The sequence below is a fragment of the Danaus plexippus genome, assembly GCF_018135715.1.
Source record: "Danaus plexippus chromosome 16 unlocalized genomic scaffold, MEX_DaPlex mxdp_23, whole genome shotgun sequence".
Classification (NCBI taxonomy): domain Eukaryota; kingdom Metazoa; phylum Arthropoda; class Insecta; order Lepidoptera; family Nymphalidae; genus Danaus; species Danaus plexippus.
In genome coordinates, this window is record NW_026869851.1 from 3,149,474 (window position 1) to 3,168,786 (window position 19,313).

General features: G+C 32.1%; 1 protein-coding gene across 4 annotated transcripts in view; it reads right to left on the reverse strand.

Annotated features, from left to right (window-relative positions):
- Window positions 1-58: 58 nt before the first annotated feature.
- The window catches only part of LOC116771640 (sodium/potassium/calcium exchanger Nckx30C), a 33,718-nt gene continuing 14,463 nt past the window's right edge, over window positions 59-19,313 (reverse strand). For 3 of the 4 annotated variants that reach the window (XM_061528146.1, XM_061528145.1, XM_032663529.2), the window contains 5 exons: window positions 15,552-15,717; window positions 10,222-10,415; window positions 8,583-8,721; window positions 8,207-8,459; window positions 59-3,861 (listed from right to left, as the gene is read on the reverse strand). In XM_061528146.1, coding sequence (XP_061384130.1) covers window positions 3,618-3,861; window positions 8,207-8,459; window positions 8,583-8,721; window positions 10,222-10,415; window positions 15,552-15,717 — 996 coding nt within the window. In that variant the 3' untranslated portion in view covers window positions 59-3,617. The remainder of the gene's footprint in view (window positions 3,862-8,206; window positions 8,460-8,582; window positions 8,722-10,221; window positions 10,416-15,551; window positions 15,718-19,313) is intronic. The other variant, XM_032663531.2, reaches the window with a different exon arrangement.

The following is a 19,313-nucleotide window of genomic DNA, read 5'->3' on the forward strand; positions in this document are numbered from 1 at the left end:
CAAATAAACTATATTAATATCATCTAAAGGGGATATTAATTTTAATAAATACACATAATAATTCACTATTTTATAATTTTTATTGTAATTTTTCATAATACGGTTGACACGCCGATGCTCTTTACGTATGACAAAAAAAAAACTTACTTGAACACTAATCGAAACTAATTCATTTAATTATCATAATATAAAAAATAATCACATACAATCAACAGTCAACGATCAATAAACATTACACTGTTAACGGTCACGTTTAAAATATTAAACATTTTAAAACATAACAAAATAATCGATTTATATTCTGTTGTACTAGCATTCGTTTCACTGTTCGTGTTTATATTAGTCACGTCTTTCACGTTGTAAATAAATAACTACTTTATACGACAAACTGACAGTATTATAGTAAAGATAAATGAATCCATTCGAGAGGTACATTAACAAACACAAATAAATCACATCAAGTGTTCAAATGTACAGTTCCTATAGGAAATTATAATAACAATTCAACAATCAATACTTTTCGAAAGAGATAATACATAACTTCAACTTTGAACCGTCGAGAGCCGCCTCTTACAACTTTGAAAATCTAAACTTATCTAATTAATAACATTTTTTTTACTTAATTAATATCACTATTAACAATCTACGCTGCTATAGCGAGCTCGACAGTCTTAGAAAATATATATGTATATAAAAAAAAAAATTCATCCATTTAGAGTTTGAAGGAATACAAACTGTATGGAACTAATACAGAGTCTTCGTGAATTCCCTCAAGGAAACAAAATTAATAGTAATGATTTTTCTTAACATCCAATGACTGTCGAGCTCGCGATGTCTCAGCTATGAAAAAAGGTCATGACTAAAGTCATTGTATTGCCTCAGACGCGACACATTAAAGCTGAACATCAACACAGTTTATCTTTTATCATTAGATTATAATCTTTAACGACAAAAGGAAGTCCCTCCGACCGCGTCCAAGAGTATACAATGATCGGTTCGTGTGTCGTTATTCCATTAAATTTATTAATTTATATAAAAACCATCATTCTAGTAACAATTCTACCTGGATATCATACTCAATAATGAGATCATTAACATTTTTTTTTTTCTCAATTTTATTTAGCTTTAAGCCTAGTCTTACACTACCAAGGGATAAAGACGTCTTATAAGTTACCGATTGCGATATCTTCAAAAATCGTATAGGCTTTAATAACATTTGAAATATAAATATAATGGAAACTAAGTCGGCTGTGCTATTTGGTATTGAACAAATGCCATTTGATGCGACTACAGATGAGAGTGCGTAACGCACGTAGCGTGTCGTATGGCAACACTCTGCGTCGCTTCACGACAACCTACCGCGGACGCTGATTACAATGGAAGGATGAAAAGTTTTACAGAATCTAATTAATATATTAAGAGAAGATAGATAGAAGTCGCTAGTGTATAAGTTTTAGGATAGTATAGGTAAAGAAGTGAATACTCTTACACATACGTACACACATACTTGGTGCTTTCCATGTCATTAAATATAACTTTTTAATTTATATATATATATAACCGCGTCCTACACGAATCTAAATCGTCAAACCGTTATCACCGACACGTTTATGAATAACACGAGGGAGAGAAAATTCGTTTACGTCTTAAGTATAGTTGTATAGATGGCCGATTGGATCTTCCAGTTCCACGAGCGCGACGGGGGACCGCGATCAATTGTATCGAGATCTCACCGATAGGCTCTGTAACAAACTGCAAGTCCAAACGACGCCGCTAAGCGAACTACAGAAATCTATTATCACTATTATCAAATCCAACCTTAGTATATACAGTGTGAGACGAGAAGGAGTTTGTCATATATATATGTCATAAGCATGCCCTTATCACAGAATATGAAACGCCTGACACCTAGCGATATGTGCACCCGGACCGCTCTCGTTTACTAAAATATTCATCAATTTCATCGAACTACTACGTTAATTTTTTTTTTCGTTTGAATCAAAGTTTTTTGTCATCGAAGCGCGTTCTCTGTCATTTGATTAGACCCGCTGACGATCCTCTGAACTGTTAAAGCTTAACTTTACAATCTATCTAATATAATCTATTTATTGCTACGTCAAATAGGCGGGTTCTCATATAGTTCGTGTGACACTAACAAACGTTCAATAACAATCTCCGATAGATTCAATTTTAGCGAAACAATCTCGACGTTATCAGTGACTCTACGGACGGTTTACTAAGATGTTCAAATTATATAAAATTAAGCTATTTATCAATAAATTTTTCATTTAAGAGAAAAGTTAGAACAACAGCCGTAGGATAGGACTAGTGTTGAAATCGTAATACTTTGAAATGAGCGACAGTTTGAGCGGGACAGAGCCTCTTGTTACAGACAGCAGCTATGTAGTAAGGATATCGAAGATATTTACCCGTATATAAGCTAGTTAAAAATGACAGAGCTTTCAAACTCTTAGGCACATTAAATGTAATCTGATTATAATGTAAAATATTCATTATTATTAATAATATCAACCTCCCCAGCCTCCCCCCACCCCACCCGCCGCGCCGGCCGCGTCCGCCCCGCTCCTATGTGTATTTACATTACTTTATCTAACACTTGTGCGGCGACATCGTCTTTGTATAATTATAATTTGTTATAATATTTATAATATAATATTTGAGACATAGATTTTCATATCATTTACAGCACACGACAGCGAGGGCTCATTGTGGAGACGCACCTTTCGTGCTTTGTATTGGAAGCCAAATTACTATGAACGTTTAAAACTTTCCGTTATCTATAATCGATTATATACATTCGATTATTCGATTACTAGTTAATCGCTATGGAATAACTAATGGTATAAATATTGGTACTGTTTGGGATCATTATATCTAAGGTAAATATAATTTTATATGTTTTCATTGTATTATTTATTGTAAAATAAATTTGCAGAATTTATCCAATTCGTATAAAAAATTGTATAAAACATGAAACTTCGACGTCCGCGCTATGTCTTGGACGAAACGTAACTCGACCTAGCGTTCAAAATAACTCGCTACGGATACATCAAAATATTTACAAAAATTAAAACAAAACAATAATAATAATAATATACTAAATAAAAAACATTCAAACACGGCTACACTAAAAATTACCGTAAAGCTATAAACAACTAACATTTATATAAATATATCTACAATCTATGTCAGTTACTATTCTTCTGTCTATAAAATCTACCGCGGGATCCCGGGTCCCGGATCCCGGATAAACATCAAGTCAAAACACCACTCTACCCCATCAGGTAATTCATTTTGCGCTTTTCGACACCAATTCAAGTTACGTCAAAATTTACTTAAAATGGTTGGAAAATTGTTTGAGCGAAGTCACTTAAAAACTAAACGAAGCGACGTTACTTTAGATAAGGCGAGAGTTGGTTATAAATACAACATTATAATTTATTTTTTTTAAATTGTGAACCAATAAAAATATATAGAAATATTCATGCTATAATATTGAAATTAAATAACCGATCTTAATTACATATATCGTAACATCGATGTATTGTTGTTTGAACCGATTTGTGCTCGTGACTTTAAACTAATGTCTCTAAGCACTATTCGCTGGGACAATGCAAATATCCGTACTCTAGACCTAAACTGACGGCAACGAACACGAAGTATAGCAGAAACATGGTGAAACCGAGACCTCTGTTCATCTTCCATCTGAAGCAGGCTATGCTGATGATGACGAAGATCAGCATCGCGAAAAGCAGCACAATACTGCACACCATACCCTTAGAATTGACCTGCACCGGCTCGCCGTTGATGATGCCGTACAGCAGCCACGGCAGCGGCAGACTGGAACATCGTTAAGATATCGTGAAACATATAAAAAATGGCTGTCCTTAATGGTTGTCCCTCTTTTGTTTCGTTACACAAATATTCGCTTAGTGTTATATAAAAAATTGAACCTACGTTTTACTTAAATAATAAGTAAAACAGTTTAATTAATTTAAGTTATGTTGTTTCAATAAAAAAACGACATTAACACATAATGATACGACTTGAATTGTTTTCAATACACTCTGACACATCATTAGAAGTCATACCGTATCCCGTATTCTGTGTTGCGCAGTCCGTATTCCTAATTTCTGTTACTTTTATTTTTGAAAACGATATTTAACATCGAGTAGCGATTACAATTTATAATCTTTCCTAAATTTTATTCAGGTCAAACGGATAAACAATTTAAACACACATTTAAATGTTCAATGTTTTCGATAAGGAGCATGTTCAAATACAGATTGTATCAAATTATTTTTTTAATTCGGTCACGCGAGGCCGAATCCTGTAATTGGCATTTGGCCCACTATTTGGGCCAAGGTTTGTTATAAAGATAATATCAAAATGCAAATTTTCACGTCATTTACGGTTCATTTACGAGCGGGTTACTATAGGTCACCGTTGTAAACTATAACCCAACAACAATGTAGTGATATATATATATATATTCTCCGATTCCCTTTCCACGTAACTATTAGCATTCATATTTATATGAATGCATGACAAATAAGTTAAACTGTTAATTTGGACTGCTGTCTACTACAAACCATTTCAAATTTTAACTTAAATGAAAGCTCATTAAAAAGCCATTGAAACTAGATTGAAATGAAATTATACTTTTAATTGCATTTAGAGAAAAACTTCATTTTAGTAAATTTATCAAACGAGAATAATAGTACAGTCAGAAAGAGAATGTTTTCATTGTCAGACACGATCTAGCCATAGTTTTCTACTGAAACATCGTAAACATAAAATTGCACCTTAAATCTATTCAAATAGAACTGAATTTCCTGGTCACAGTCCATGTTTTATCAGCGCTTGTGACTTTGAACTTTATTGTATAAAAGATAAAGCTTATATAACCAACACTGAATTATTGATCGGAGGATGTATCTCAGCCGTTGCAGTCTAGTGCCTCCAACATAACCCTTGTATAGTTCAGTGGTACATGAAAAAGAATGCTCTGTTGTAGAACCTTTTTTCATCACCTTAGAATATATTTAAAAAAATACATACAATTACATGCGCATATATAATGTTGGTACAGTTAGTTACAGTAATGATAGTAAAGTATTATTTGATATTGTGACTAAATCACAGGTATCAGTTGTGTGATGTGTATAATATATAAATATAGACCAATTACGTCTATTCAAATGAATTTAAGCCAATAATGCTCTTTACATTTAAACCAATCAGAATCGTTCAAAGCAAAACAAAACAGCCGTTTTGTTTTATTTTCATTTAAAAACTCGTCTACCCTCGTATCGTGAGCATCGATCGCTGTCTGGCTCGGTGGCTGCTGAGTAACTACGATTTTAGACAATCTGAACTTTATTCGCTATATTATAAGAACCAAAATCACATGTAGGCCTGGAATGGTGCAGTGAATTGCATTTGAAATTGAATCCTGAAAGTCTACGTCGCGTAATTAGAGGAATTCTTTGATTTGCTGGATTTGTGTAGTCAAACCTTTACAGCAGTACCACGTGAAGTAAGTAAAGGCTTCGCGGCTTTTAAAAGAAAATAACAAGACTTATAAAAGAAAACGCGTTTGCCAAAAACCGTTTTACGGTTTAAAAAACATCACAAAATATATATTCCTTGACTGATTTCTAAAAAAATATAATAAATATTTTAATAAACTATAAAAAAATTGAAGTTCCTTTCTTGAATCGCTTAAGAATATGAACATATTCAAACGTCACACAAAACATTTTAATTGTAAATGTTATACGAGCAGAAATAGTTTGTAATAACATGACGCCGGCAGTAATTCAGAAATGTTTTATTGAAGGTTTATGTTCCCGTGCAAGATAGCACTTACAACACCTATTACGGAGTTACAAGTTCGATGTATGAAGTAGAATTTGTCAATAGTATTTTTGAATAATATGAAGCACTCATCACTTAGGTGGACATCATCATCATCATCAGCCTATCGGAGCCCACTGCTAAGCAAAGGCCTCTTCTGACATGGAGAAGGTTAGAGCATTAATCACCACGCTTGCTCAGGACGGGTTGGCGATTTCAAGCCTATAATTCGAAATTATAAGACCTGGTTTCCTCGCGATGTTTTCCTTCACCGTTCGTCAGTGGTGTCTAAATACTGTTAGAAAGTATATATGATTTGGAAAAGATCACATTGATACTTGCCAGGTTTCGAACGTGAACTAAGGTGTACGTTCCTACTTATTTGGCATGTAATTTATTCATTGTCTGTAAACAAATTTTTTGAAATAAAATTCTATGTGCTAATGCTATGTAAAAACTTGCCTTATTAAAAAAAAACAATGTGTGTAAACGAATTTAGTTTAAAATAACTGTTAAGTAAAAATGTTATCTTTAAAGAATAACAAAAACAATTGTAATGTTATATTTTTTATTTCAGATTGTAATGTCTTTCATGCCGTTGTTTCTATTGGTTTATCTTTTGTATTTATCCTCTTGCTTATTTCGAGTTTTAACCCGCGTTTTTGTTTTCAAATAAAATTTTATATCATATTATTTGAACTGTCATTTCAATTACTTAACATTTACAAATGTTCACGACTATATACAAATGTTTCAGTGTTTTATATTTTAACGAATACTTGGGTCTGATATAGCAAATTATAATCCTGTTTATAATATAATATTAGTTACGAATAAAGAGGAAAATTAAATATTGATTGAAAACGTGATACCCAGATAAAGGATCTCAGTTAAAGCGAGGTCTCGAGACAAAAAAATTAATCAGTCTTTTTTATAACATATAAAATACTATCATTTACTTGTCCGATGTTGCTTTGTTCCTTTTATTTTCAGCACTCATTTACTAGATATGCAACTGCAAAAAGTATATATATTTTTTAAATAAAAATATATTATCTTTATTAGTCATTTGTTTCGTCTGCCGTTGGGATCAAAGAGCACGTGTGTAAGGAGACGTAGATTTATAAAATATTCTACGTTAATATTAATCATGAGAATTAAAAAATATCTAAAGCACATTTCAACGTTGAAATTCCGTCAGTACTTTAAACGTATATTAATTAAGTAACATATATTCATAAGCGGTTTACTCATAGCTATTTATTTCAATAAATATTTTAACTACAAACAATTTCATGTTTAAACGACAAAAATATTTCAGTTCAAAAGAACACGTTGAAGAACACTTAATTTTCCCCACAATGGTAGTCTCAAAAACAAAATACTAAAATTCTAGCGATGTGCATTCAAAGGGAGCAGCAAATATGAGAGAGATTCCCATATTTAACCAGCAACAACTTTTCTCAATTAAGCTTTAAAGTCAAGAGCAAACTGCGAGATAATTTAGAAAGGAAAATACAATTATTTTGCGTTGTATCTCCGGCGTGGAGCGCTGGCTCGCTTCCAAACGAGCTCCGCCGAAACTGTGATGTAACTGTACTTCACTTCCATATTTTTAGTTTTACAAAATCAACATCTTAGAACAACCGGACATGGCGTTGCTTAGCAATTTACCGCCTGGAGATGGAACTCTCGAAAGGTCGGCTTTCGAAAGACATATGTTGAAATAGTAAAACAGTGATAACACAGATTTCAACATTATTTCGTATTAACGAATTATAAAATTTAATAATAAATTAATAATCGAAATTATTAAATTTAAATGTTTGATTAATATTAAAATGTGTTTTTACACATGTTGTATGTTTACAATGCAATGATTTGGTGATGCGAGGTGGATCGAAATTGTGACTTAAACTGTGCAGATGTTGCTGGGTTTAATGATTTTGTAGTCAATTGTTATTCGCAATATAAGTTTCAAATTTTACTGCAAATTTTAATCAACGACCTGAACACGGTCAGTTTCAATGTTCTTCCATTTTACTTAGCCGGGTCCATTTGTATTGATTTTCATCATCATCAGCATCTATTTTAAAGATAATTATCCCTTAAAATCCTCCCCGCCTCTGCATAACCCCGCTATTTTTTTCTGGGTCTCTTGCACATCCCTTTAAGCTTGAAGCGCCCACTAGGGGGCCATATAGCCTTAAGGAAAGGCTGCCTTAAGATTTCGTAAGATGAATTACAACAAACTAACAAGCAATAAATTATTTAATAGATATGTTAATAACTTTATTAGTCTATATTGAATGTATATCAAACATACCCGACTGTGACATCAAATATGTTGCTGCCCACGGAGCTCGACACGGCCATGTCACCGAAACCTTTCCTCGCGACTATCACCGACGTTATTAAGTCCGGCACCGAGGTCCCTGCGGCAAGCAGCGTGAGCCCCATCACCTCCGGGGGAACGTACGCCGTCGCCCCCACCAAATTAGCCCACCACACCATGAGGTAGGAAAAAAACGCTATCCAAACAATTGATCCTATAAATGTTATAGGAAACAATTTCTTCCCTGCGAACAAAATAATAGTTAAACATGTTTTTAGTACTGACTTTGTAATCAAGCACAAGTTGTCTGAACTAGAAGTAGTTGGAGTCTTTGATAAGCCGACTTGTTCAACGTGTAAAAGTCTACCTCTCGGAGTCCTTGTGTCCGGGAGAGTAATCCAAAGTGGGAAGACAATAGGTGCGACCAACAAGTACGTCACTCGCTTCCGGAAACCAGACGGCCAGGACATGTCCAGGGGGGTCGTGTCCTCTTCCAGGTCTCCGATCTACATGAACATGTGACATCCATTCAACATTTCCATATTCTACATCATAAAACTTACAAGCTTCCCGTTAACGATTCCTTCAAGGAGGTTCTATTGAATTTATAATAAAAGTTATGTTAATGTTTAAAAAGTTTACGTCGTGTTTGATAAATGGACAGAAATATGTTATCATATCTAAAGTACAGGTTCGGTCTAAATGTGATTACTTTACAAACATATAATCACTTTATAGTACAGTATGTTAATCCGTTGTTAAATGTTCCAATAGTATTTCGATCTGATTTTAACGTATAGACCTCTATTTGTTCGTTCCCAGCTATTAATACCACAATGGCCTTACTGAATAGCCTGGCTGACTTCTACAAATGTAGCGTCATTAGTCTAGCTATAAATCGTTTAATATATATGGTTTTTGATAATATTTATTACCGGATTGGTTATTAAAATTACATAAAAAATAGGGACATATAGTGACAGTGGTGGTCTAGAATTGTACAGAAACATTTGAATGTTCTCCAAGGACACGAAACTAAATTATTCCCCGTACTATTAAAAAAGGGTTGCATAATATACTATGCTGTGAACGCGTGTATTGGGGTACGTAAAAAATCCTTTCTTTTTTTCTGCAAGTTACCTTAGCATGAGTTGAAATTTAATAATATTTAAATTTGTAATAGCTAGGTTTAGGTTTCATTCAATCACTGAATATTAACAACGAAATGAAGTCTATAAAGTAAAAAAAGTAAAAGTATAAATGAAGTCTAGAAGTCTAATAAAAAAGCACCCTCTTTCTAATTTCTGAATTACTAGCTTTGTGTTGTGTATACTAATCTCCTAATTAAAGAGGCTCTGCATCTCTTTGAGCGTTAGAAAAGCTCTTCTGATTGGAAACAGCATGGCTAAGTGCAGTGGAAAGATAAGATTCCCTTATACTCGAATATCCCTACATTTTATATTTTCTGTGTTCGTTCCAATAGTTTTTAGTTTTTGGCAAAACTGTGAGCCGGAACTTATATTTTGGCAGCGTTATTTTTTGCTTTACCAACTTCAACGTCACTTTTATAACAGTTTTTTCAACTTTCCACCAGCTCATTTCTCGTCGCATTTCGTGGCCAACATTCTATCTGAAAAGTTCTATCCGTATAATTTTTGTATGTTTCTTGAATGACTTCTTGCTATAAGTTTAAATATTAACTATGATAAAGACTCGGACGTATATAATTCAAAGCTATTTAGATGAAAATATTTACAGTTAACTCATGTAAAAGAAAAAATGTCATACAAACCGAAGCGTTTGAATTGTTTTTTGGCAAAGGCGTCGTGACGCCCGTAGAAGGATTTTACAGAAAATCGCTTAAGATACGTGTACACTGCACGTGTTCAAAATTATAACTTAATAAAAAAAATTGATAAAATCTAACATATTGATGGTGTTTAAAGATATAAAGACATTTGTTTGTAACTAACGTCCTAGTATTCACAAAATGATATTGATATTACCTCCTCTATAGCATCTAATTGTACGTCCGCTAGTCCTCCGTTGGGAAGGTCAAGGGTCGTCTCTTTGGCTGCTGCTGCTGCCGAGTGCTTCGCTGCTGCAGCTCCAGCGCCGCCTGCGGTCGGCCGCGTCGCTTCTAGCAGCACTTTCAGGGAAGCGATCGCGTGAAGCTGCGTAGCTTTTTCATCCACTTTCCCTGGGAAAAATGGTAATGTTATAATATTTTCTAGCAATACTTAAATTTAATTATATCTAGGATTTTTTAAAATTAAATAACATTTAAGCGATTGACTTCATATTGGCGATTATATCTAAATTTGTCAATTTTCTTTTGACATTAAATAAATTTTAGTCAACCAGATATCATTAAAATGAAAGTGTTACCAACAAAGAACGAAATGCGTTTTGAATAAAGATACAATTTTGATACGTAGAATATAGGACGGTACAAGCTTTTAGTTTAAACAACAGCTTCCAAGTATATTAAGTTTGTGTTGAGTTATACCCTGAAGTACGAAAAATGGGTCAACTATTCGTAACAATGATGAACTCTCAGACGTACGTTCCAAACGCAGATCACAAAACGATAATATCAGCAGACTATGACTGCTTGGTAAGTTTAAAACGATTTCCGCCGATAGCGCCGACCAACCGAGATACTACGCCAGATATAAATTTGGCGTCTCTTTTGAAGATTGCAATTGGAATTTCGGATAAATTTCTGTAAAGATAGTGACCCCACTTAAGCTGTTCAAAATAGTTCGCAGCCTTGAAGTTACTGTGACATTTAATCAGTCGCATATTATTTCGTAAAACGTTATGTTGAGTTTATCTAATAACATTTTACCACGATTTGTAAGATAGAAATATTAAAGTGAGGTAAATTATCTCGAGATCGTACGTTTATAACTTGGATATAGAAACTTCTTATATTGTTCCATCGGGAACAGAAGGAAGCAGGTTCGGGAATAAGGAATAAAAGGTTCGGGCAGTTAGGTCTTCCGGCACTCTCAGTTATCGTAAAGAAAGTATTTTTAGCTTTACGGTAAATTTGGTGAAGGGTATTTCCGCACGAGCCAGATCATATCCCTGTAATCCATTTATTACAGTACAGCTTTACTATAAACAAAAGGAAATAAAATATTATTTTTCTCTGTTCTTCAAAAGTTCATCACTTAATAAAGCGATTGTATAATATTAGTGAGGATCCTTTAGAATAGCTTATTGAATATAACTTTATTTTCTGATATTTTTAAGTTATCTCGGTAGTGACGTTAATATATCTATCGTAGGGTGTTAAAATCATGTTAATATATTGGGAACTCTGGTTTTTATTGACCCATAAAACATTCGCGCTGAAAACAATGTAGGATGGAGTACGAACAGGTTTAAATATAAGACAATATATTTTTCATGTTGGGCTGAATAAGATATATAATGGGTTGCGATATTCATATAACAGGAGGTTTTATTTATTTAGGAAATGTTTATTAGGAACTATTTTTATTTTGTATGTATTTGTGAATTCGTCGATGCGGTTTAATGGCTGTAGACTTGTGTAAGAAATATAAAAAAAAAGGATTGTTCTTGATCACGGTTGTCAAAAAATATTTACTTAAATTGAAATTCGTTTTGATAAAAAATAGTGGAAATAATTATGTATTTGATATACTATAAATTGTAATATACGTTACGGATATTTCTATAGAATATATATATTTTTCTATAGCAGAAATGATTCTAAAATTAAAAATAAATTCTGTTCTCATTGATCTTTAAATGAACGCGGCTCTCGCCTTTTTTTATGTCAAGTGACTAGTCCATGGGAGGCGAGAACTCTTCACAACTGATATCAGACTCTAGACTCTCATTGTGACTTCCCTTTATGACACTTCAAACGAATATTCGAGAAATTAATCATACAAAAGAAATGTTCAAAATACTTGAGACTGAAATAATTTTTTTCCATCGTCATTGAATCACATGAGATATATATTTAGATTTAAATTTTGTTCTGAATGAGAATACGTTACGATAAGTTTGTTGTACAAAATCTCATCGGATACAGTATGTTAATAAGAATCGATAAACTACGGGGTCAGAAGGTTACCTTCTCGCCCTTACGACGAAGAAATAAGGTCAAACGTTACAGGGTTGTATGATTTATAATCTTTACACACTACTACCGACTACCGCCTGCTACATGTAAAGCCTTTAACAATACTTATTGTACATAGGTATTGATAAAATTTAACTGTCTTTTGTAAGCTCGATGAACAATACGTTTAGTACATTCAAATAAAATTTTCTTCAATTTTAAAATTAGAAGATAATCAGAAAGCTATCCTAATGTTTACTGTGTTTTAAACTTTAAGTGAGATTAGAAATAATATCTATATAATGTTATTAGTATATATAAAAACTATTATTGAACATTTCATATTAACAATGATATTAAAATATTAGATCACACCAGCACCATATTTATATTTTAAATTATAAATTATTTTTATTAATAAGGATACAAGAAAAAATGTTTTACACTTCTTCGTAGAGTACAATGTCATGGAAAGAGTACAGAGTATTGTGACTTACACTGAAAGACATTAAAGTATATACATAAAAAGGTCAGTTGAAATTAGTAAATATAGTTTAGTTGGTCGATGTGTATCAGTTATGGTAACTTCAAATTGTTAATATCTTGCTCCAGACGGCTGTTGATGATGGCTAAACTAAGGCTTTAGCAAAATAAAGTACACAATACTAAGAATTTAGTACTTTAAATTACTAATGCCCGCGTTTACCAGTGCTTCAAGAAATCCCAGGGCTTGAATCGAGCTTGCGACGTTCTGTGTATGCTCTGTACTTCACGGTGTATATTCAATGTTCGTGACGAGATAATACAGATACATAAGTTCTTATCGATATGACATTTTTAAGAAAATAAGTTTAATTCAAACATAAATAAAAAATTTGTTGTATAACAATATAATTATTTAATGAAATTATCTAAAATATATGTTTATAGAAAGCCACGAAGGTCTATTTCACGATTTGTTGATGGCTCCCAAATATATTATCATTAGAACTATGAAATAGCACAAATTTTCAAACTGAACAAGTTAAAAAAAAATTACATAAAAAAATATAATTATATTAATATGTAAATTAAATTTAAAACTATTTTTATCTGATAGATGTTTCAAATGTAATAAGGAGCCTTCGAAATATTAAACAATGTGCAATATAATACAATACATACAACGCATGATACAATTTATCTATAGCACTGTCACAAAGATACTTAAATTAATATAATTATGTAGCAATGAGATTTTGTAATTTGTATTTATGAAAATTAAATTTCATTGAAGTTTCTTTGATTAAAATAAATATAATATCTTTTAAATTTATACGTAAAAGTCATAATAATTTGAACATTTCCTTTTTTTTTTCTTTTGGCGAGTATAGTTCTGTTTCTGAACGAACAATCTCCATATAATGGCATCTAAGACAGTGACACTTAATATCGTCTGCCAGTGATTATTGTGCCGTAAAGGAATAGAAACGTAGTGATCTTTTAGATATAAAATAATAAAAATCGTGTTGTATCAAGAGCTTAGTTTCATTTAATCTCTGTATATACGTTTCCTTTGACTAGACTTAATTCTATTTGTGCACATGTTATTTGTTGATTCCACATTATAATGCCTCAGTCACATCGTCAATGTATGATAATGTACCACATTTAGAGTATAGAATTAATAATAGTTTTGATATTACTAAGTACCACAAAAGAAGGCTGTTAAATTTAAACAGATGATAATTATAGTATTATAAATATTATTTTATATCACATATTTGATAAAGAATATATAGTATAAAGACGTTGTAACATTGAATTTTCAATGGACTTTAAATAAAAGTGTTAATCTCTGCGTACAATGAGGCTTAGCCACATATGAGTGCCATACAAATAATTCGAGCTGTGAACAAAAAGAGAAGATTGTGGGATGTTATGTACGTGTACATAAAGAGTTGTATATTAGAAGGGTCTTTTGTCGATGAGGAGATAGGAGACTACCCTTGAAAATTATAATCCTATTCCTGCTGGCCTGTGTGGTGTAGCCGGGGTATATACAATTGTTCGTGGTCCCAATACATGGCTTGACAAATATTTCAATCGGGACGGATTATTTATCCGAATACAATTGATAAGGAAAATAATTTCTTAGCAAAACGGCTAAGATGTTTCATCAATCAGATTTGACCTGTTTTTGCATATATCCAAAAGATTTCTGAATCTCGTTTTCGTACTTAACGATTTTAATGTCGTGACTTTTCGAGTTGGCACTTTTGAACTCAGACCTGCCGCATTTGAACTTGGCCCGGCTTGTTGGCAACTTAAATCTTGGCGTGTGCACACAGCAGAAATGAACTTTATTAATATATCAAAGAAGTGAATACGCATTGGAGGCTTTGGTGGTTACTTAAGAATATATATTACATAAATTTTTTATATGAAACAGTTGGATGTGTGATGCGGTAAAGAAAAGTTGGAGTCTTATTCAGCGTTAGTCGTGACCCGAGCAATCAGCACGCCCCACTTACATGCACAACTGATAAATAAAACCGGCCAAGTTCAAATCTTTGGTTTCTAAATGGAAATCTTAACGAGACTTCAACAATAGTTTCTTTTACGTTTTATCTTAATATATCAATATAATTCATTTTCTGTGTTAATTTTCTAAAGTCATTATTGAAGTCTACGCTCTCGATATTTCAAATCGCATTATCTTTTAAATGTTGGTATAATTGTTTTATATTTACATAATCTATTAAGACGAATTCTGTAATATAATATCAATTTTAACGTAAATCATTTATTTATTTATATTTTAGCATTTACATAGCTGTGTGTTTTTTTAAGTCGTGTTCCAAAGCGTAAGTCTTAAACGCGTCGTGTTATGAAGCAAATTTTGCTTTATTCAGTTGCAATAGAAAAAAAATTAATCGACAATCGTGTATTTGTCACAGGCGTGTAATTATAAAACGGTGCTTTAAGCTCTTATATTATTATATATCTATATCATTATGCTTTAATAGATAGCTTTATATTGTACCTTATAGTAACACATCACAAAGAATGCTATCATTTTTCTATAAATAACAACATTCATTCTTTGCGATGAGCCTTAAAAGATAATATGCAAGAATTTTACTCAATGCACCCACAGTAACAGAGTATGACGAGTTATAAAATTAATTGTGAGTTACAGTGAGTAAAAATCGTGCATGTGGTGTAAGTGAGAAGCGAAGCTGCGGTGCATACCTAACTCACCGTCGTGCATCGGGTCGATCGTGTGTATCATGAGCTGCAGCAGACCGTGTCTGAACTTGGCTGCGGGCGGCGGGGGCTTGCTGGGTCCAGGTGTCGCCGTCACCGTAGCCGTGTTCGTGCCCACAGACGTCTCGCTAGACGTAGTAGCGTTCCCATGCTGGAACAAGAACAGCTCAATAATATGATATAATATATCATTGTACATATTAAACTTATGCATAAGATATGCATACCAAGCAATCTAGATTTACATAATTGCCTATTTAATCGCACCCTGTGCTTACAACATATGTCAATACAGTACAGTAAATATATCATTTAAATGATATTTTATAATATCGAAGTAGCTAAAAAAATGTTTCAGTCATCTTTATTGTTGCATAAATAATATTAAAATTGGTCTTTTTTTCTGTTTTTCGATATCGATTTTACTTATTTAGCTAACACGGTTGTTTTATTCATATTATTTGGACATTTTGAGTATTTGGGTTTAAAGTTTAAAGTTAGGTAAGTGGAATTATTGGGGTAAACCGCTAAAAGCATTATAACATAATAATAAAGTTGATAGTGTATTTTGGTGAGAGCCTAAAATTACGTCATGTTTTTTTTTTTAAAGTTAATTAAAACACAAACGGAAACCGTCCAACAGCCATTGTTTACAGCATCATATTTTATATAAAACCTCATTGTTATGTAACAGTTTTAATTATCTTAAAGACTATCCCTTTGTTTGGGGGCTTTCAACAATGGCGGCGATAAAACAATACAAGGGGCTCTCGAAGCTTATTTGAAAGAAACTTTATTCTTAGTAATGTTATGTATATATTATATATAACTCTGATATAATATTCTAATTTTGAATATATTTATATAGGTACAAAATCTATTCTTCTTTTCATAAATGAAATTAAAGGGTTGGTTTGTAGTTTCAAATTAACAGCTTTTCTGTTGAGGCATATGAAGTATTTATGTACATATAATAGCATTTAAATTATTCAAATTTGTCTGTCCAGCTGTCTGTTTGTTCTGACTAATCTCTGTAAAGGCTGGACCGACTTTAGGTAATCATAGGGAGTAACTATGGCTACTTTTTAATCGATTTCAAATAGGAGCAAGTTCTCCATTCGATTACATTATTTATTCCACAGGGCATCCACTGACGCCAGCCAGGATCTGATTAAGGGATCTTCGAAAAATCTAAAGAAATATCAGAATTATGATAACTGCTATCTGTAAGGAGGTTTAATATGGAGGCAAAGACGCAAGCAATAGCCTCTACATAATATATTTATATAAGGCAACACACAATAGTTAATTATTAGTTGTAATAGAGGTGACTTCTGATAAATATCAAAAATAATTTCATAGTCCATTGTGTTGAGCCATGTCGTGGGTAATTATAACTATAATTTATAACAACTGTATCATTTGAAACATAATAAATTCTCAATCAAACCTTATGACATACAGGAGTCTTGTAATTTTATCTTAGCGAGGCTCAGTCGTAATAAATTTTTAAATTGGCATTCAAAAAAGACTAAATAAAATGTTACGTTTTAACGAATAAAGCTATTTTTTCCGTAACGTAACGTTTAATGCAGTAATGTTTTCTATCCTGTCACTTAACGTTTGTTATACGTAACTTAGTTTTTGACGATTGGCTCAATTTGTATTGTGTGTTGCAAAACTTTTAAAGATTCAGAAAAACTGAGGAGATATAGAAACTGTATTGGGGAAATGACCAATTTTGATCATTAGCAATAAAAATCATTATATGTAACAATAATTACATAAATTATTATAGTTTATTATTGATACGTAGCTAAGCGAATGAAAAAATATCATTCACTTGTAATATTTAATTGAACGAAAACCAACGGACAGTTTAAATACGTGTGTTAACATAATATATAATTTTATGCTCTTAATACTTGAATTATAATCAGAATATTTTGTTTTTTATAAAACTGTCGTATAATTTAATGTTTTAAATAGACAAATCCGAATGAATTTGAAGCTTCACATCGTTGACCTCACTTGTACGTGCGGATATGGCGTCATGTTTTTTATAACCGCCAGGGACCGCCACGAGCCTGATTATTATAATTAAATAAATTTCTCTACTTTATTATCCTCTCATATATATCCTATGCATCTCCTATAGCAGCGCAAAAAATTTATTCATATTTAATTTTAATATCAATATAATTATACAGTATTAGCAGTGATTGTATATAGCTATACTTAAATGATTTTAATAGGGCAACACTTGTTTAACGATTGTTGTTCTTCTCTATGGATCTTTTAATCGAACCGGGTTTTTATGAATACCGCGTCACTCTCTGCGTTACATGGAATGCCTTTTACTGAATAAAAATATGTATTATTTGCTCGACAACTTGGAACGTATTTCTTCAATTCCGGAGGCTTTTTGAATTCAATCCATCATAAAATATAGTCATACATTTGTCAGAAAAAAAAGAATATTTTTTACATAAATGGAAAATTCCAAAAATCGGTTGTATGAATTAAATCAGATGCTTAAACAATAACTTTGATAAATGACAACACTGAACAAATAGTTATTCGAACTTTCTCAAATAGGTCTTTAGTAAACCGGTAACTTATATGTACAGGCAATAGTGACGTGACATTGTATCATATGAACACATATCAGGCGTATCACGAATCATTAACTATCACAGAGCAAATACAAGTTAACTATTAAACCGCTCATCTCAAACTAAATGTAATCCACGGTTATATATGAAGTCAATAAACCAAGCGTTTGGGTCTAGCCTCATTAATCACAGACAATATAGAATGAACAAACATACAAGGCTACAAACTGATATATATGCAGGTAGAGACATTTGCAAGGAGTTTGACATACTCATTTAATATATTTACGAGTTCTGTCACCTGAAACGCACTTTTTGTCTTAGTTTTTTTTATGTTAAAATTTATCTGCACTTACATTTAATTATAGAATAGTAAATAGGTTAAGTGTGTGATAGATAAAGTTGATCTTAATCCGTAAAGACTTAACTCAAGTTATAGCAAAATGTAGTAAAAATAAAACGATTAGTAATGTAAGTTATAAGTTTCATTCTAATAAAATAAATACATTTAAATGGTCCCTGTCCGTTATATAGCAGTTAAATTAATTTTGGCGAAGTGGAAAATAAACACTTGACGAACAATCATTGCTGTCAGCGTTGGTTTGGTAACACAAAGAAGGCTTAATGGATGATGATTTTAGCAAACCTTCGCTTAGCACCGTATAATAAATGATTAAATATTGTTTGCTTATACGTTCCAGGCTCGAAATTAAGGCTGAAATCACCCTCAGTGACATCCCCAGGAACCTTGTAACACGCTTAGCGCGCAAGTTAACGAATGACCTCAAGGACACTAAACGTCTAAATAAACCACAGACTTTATTGTATACATATTTATAACGAATTTTTATATTTGGAAAAAAAAAATGAAATTGAAAATACCAAAAAATATATTTTAAAAGAAATCTGGTTGTCAGTAGTTTAATTAAAATTTATATTTTCAAAAAAATACAATATTTTATTTTATATATAAAATGCTATTAATTCAGGTTTTCTTTAAAGTCAGTGACTGGATGGATTGTGAGAGTAATTTTTCTTATAACCCAAATTTCAATGTTAATATAATGTTTATTCAATTGGCTCAAAATACCCTTTGTTACGATCACTTGAGATTTTGTTAGTTAACATAATA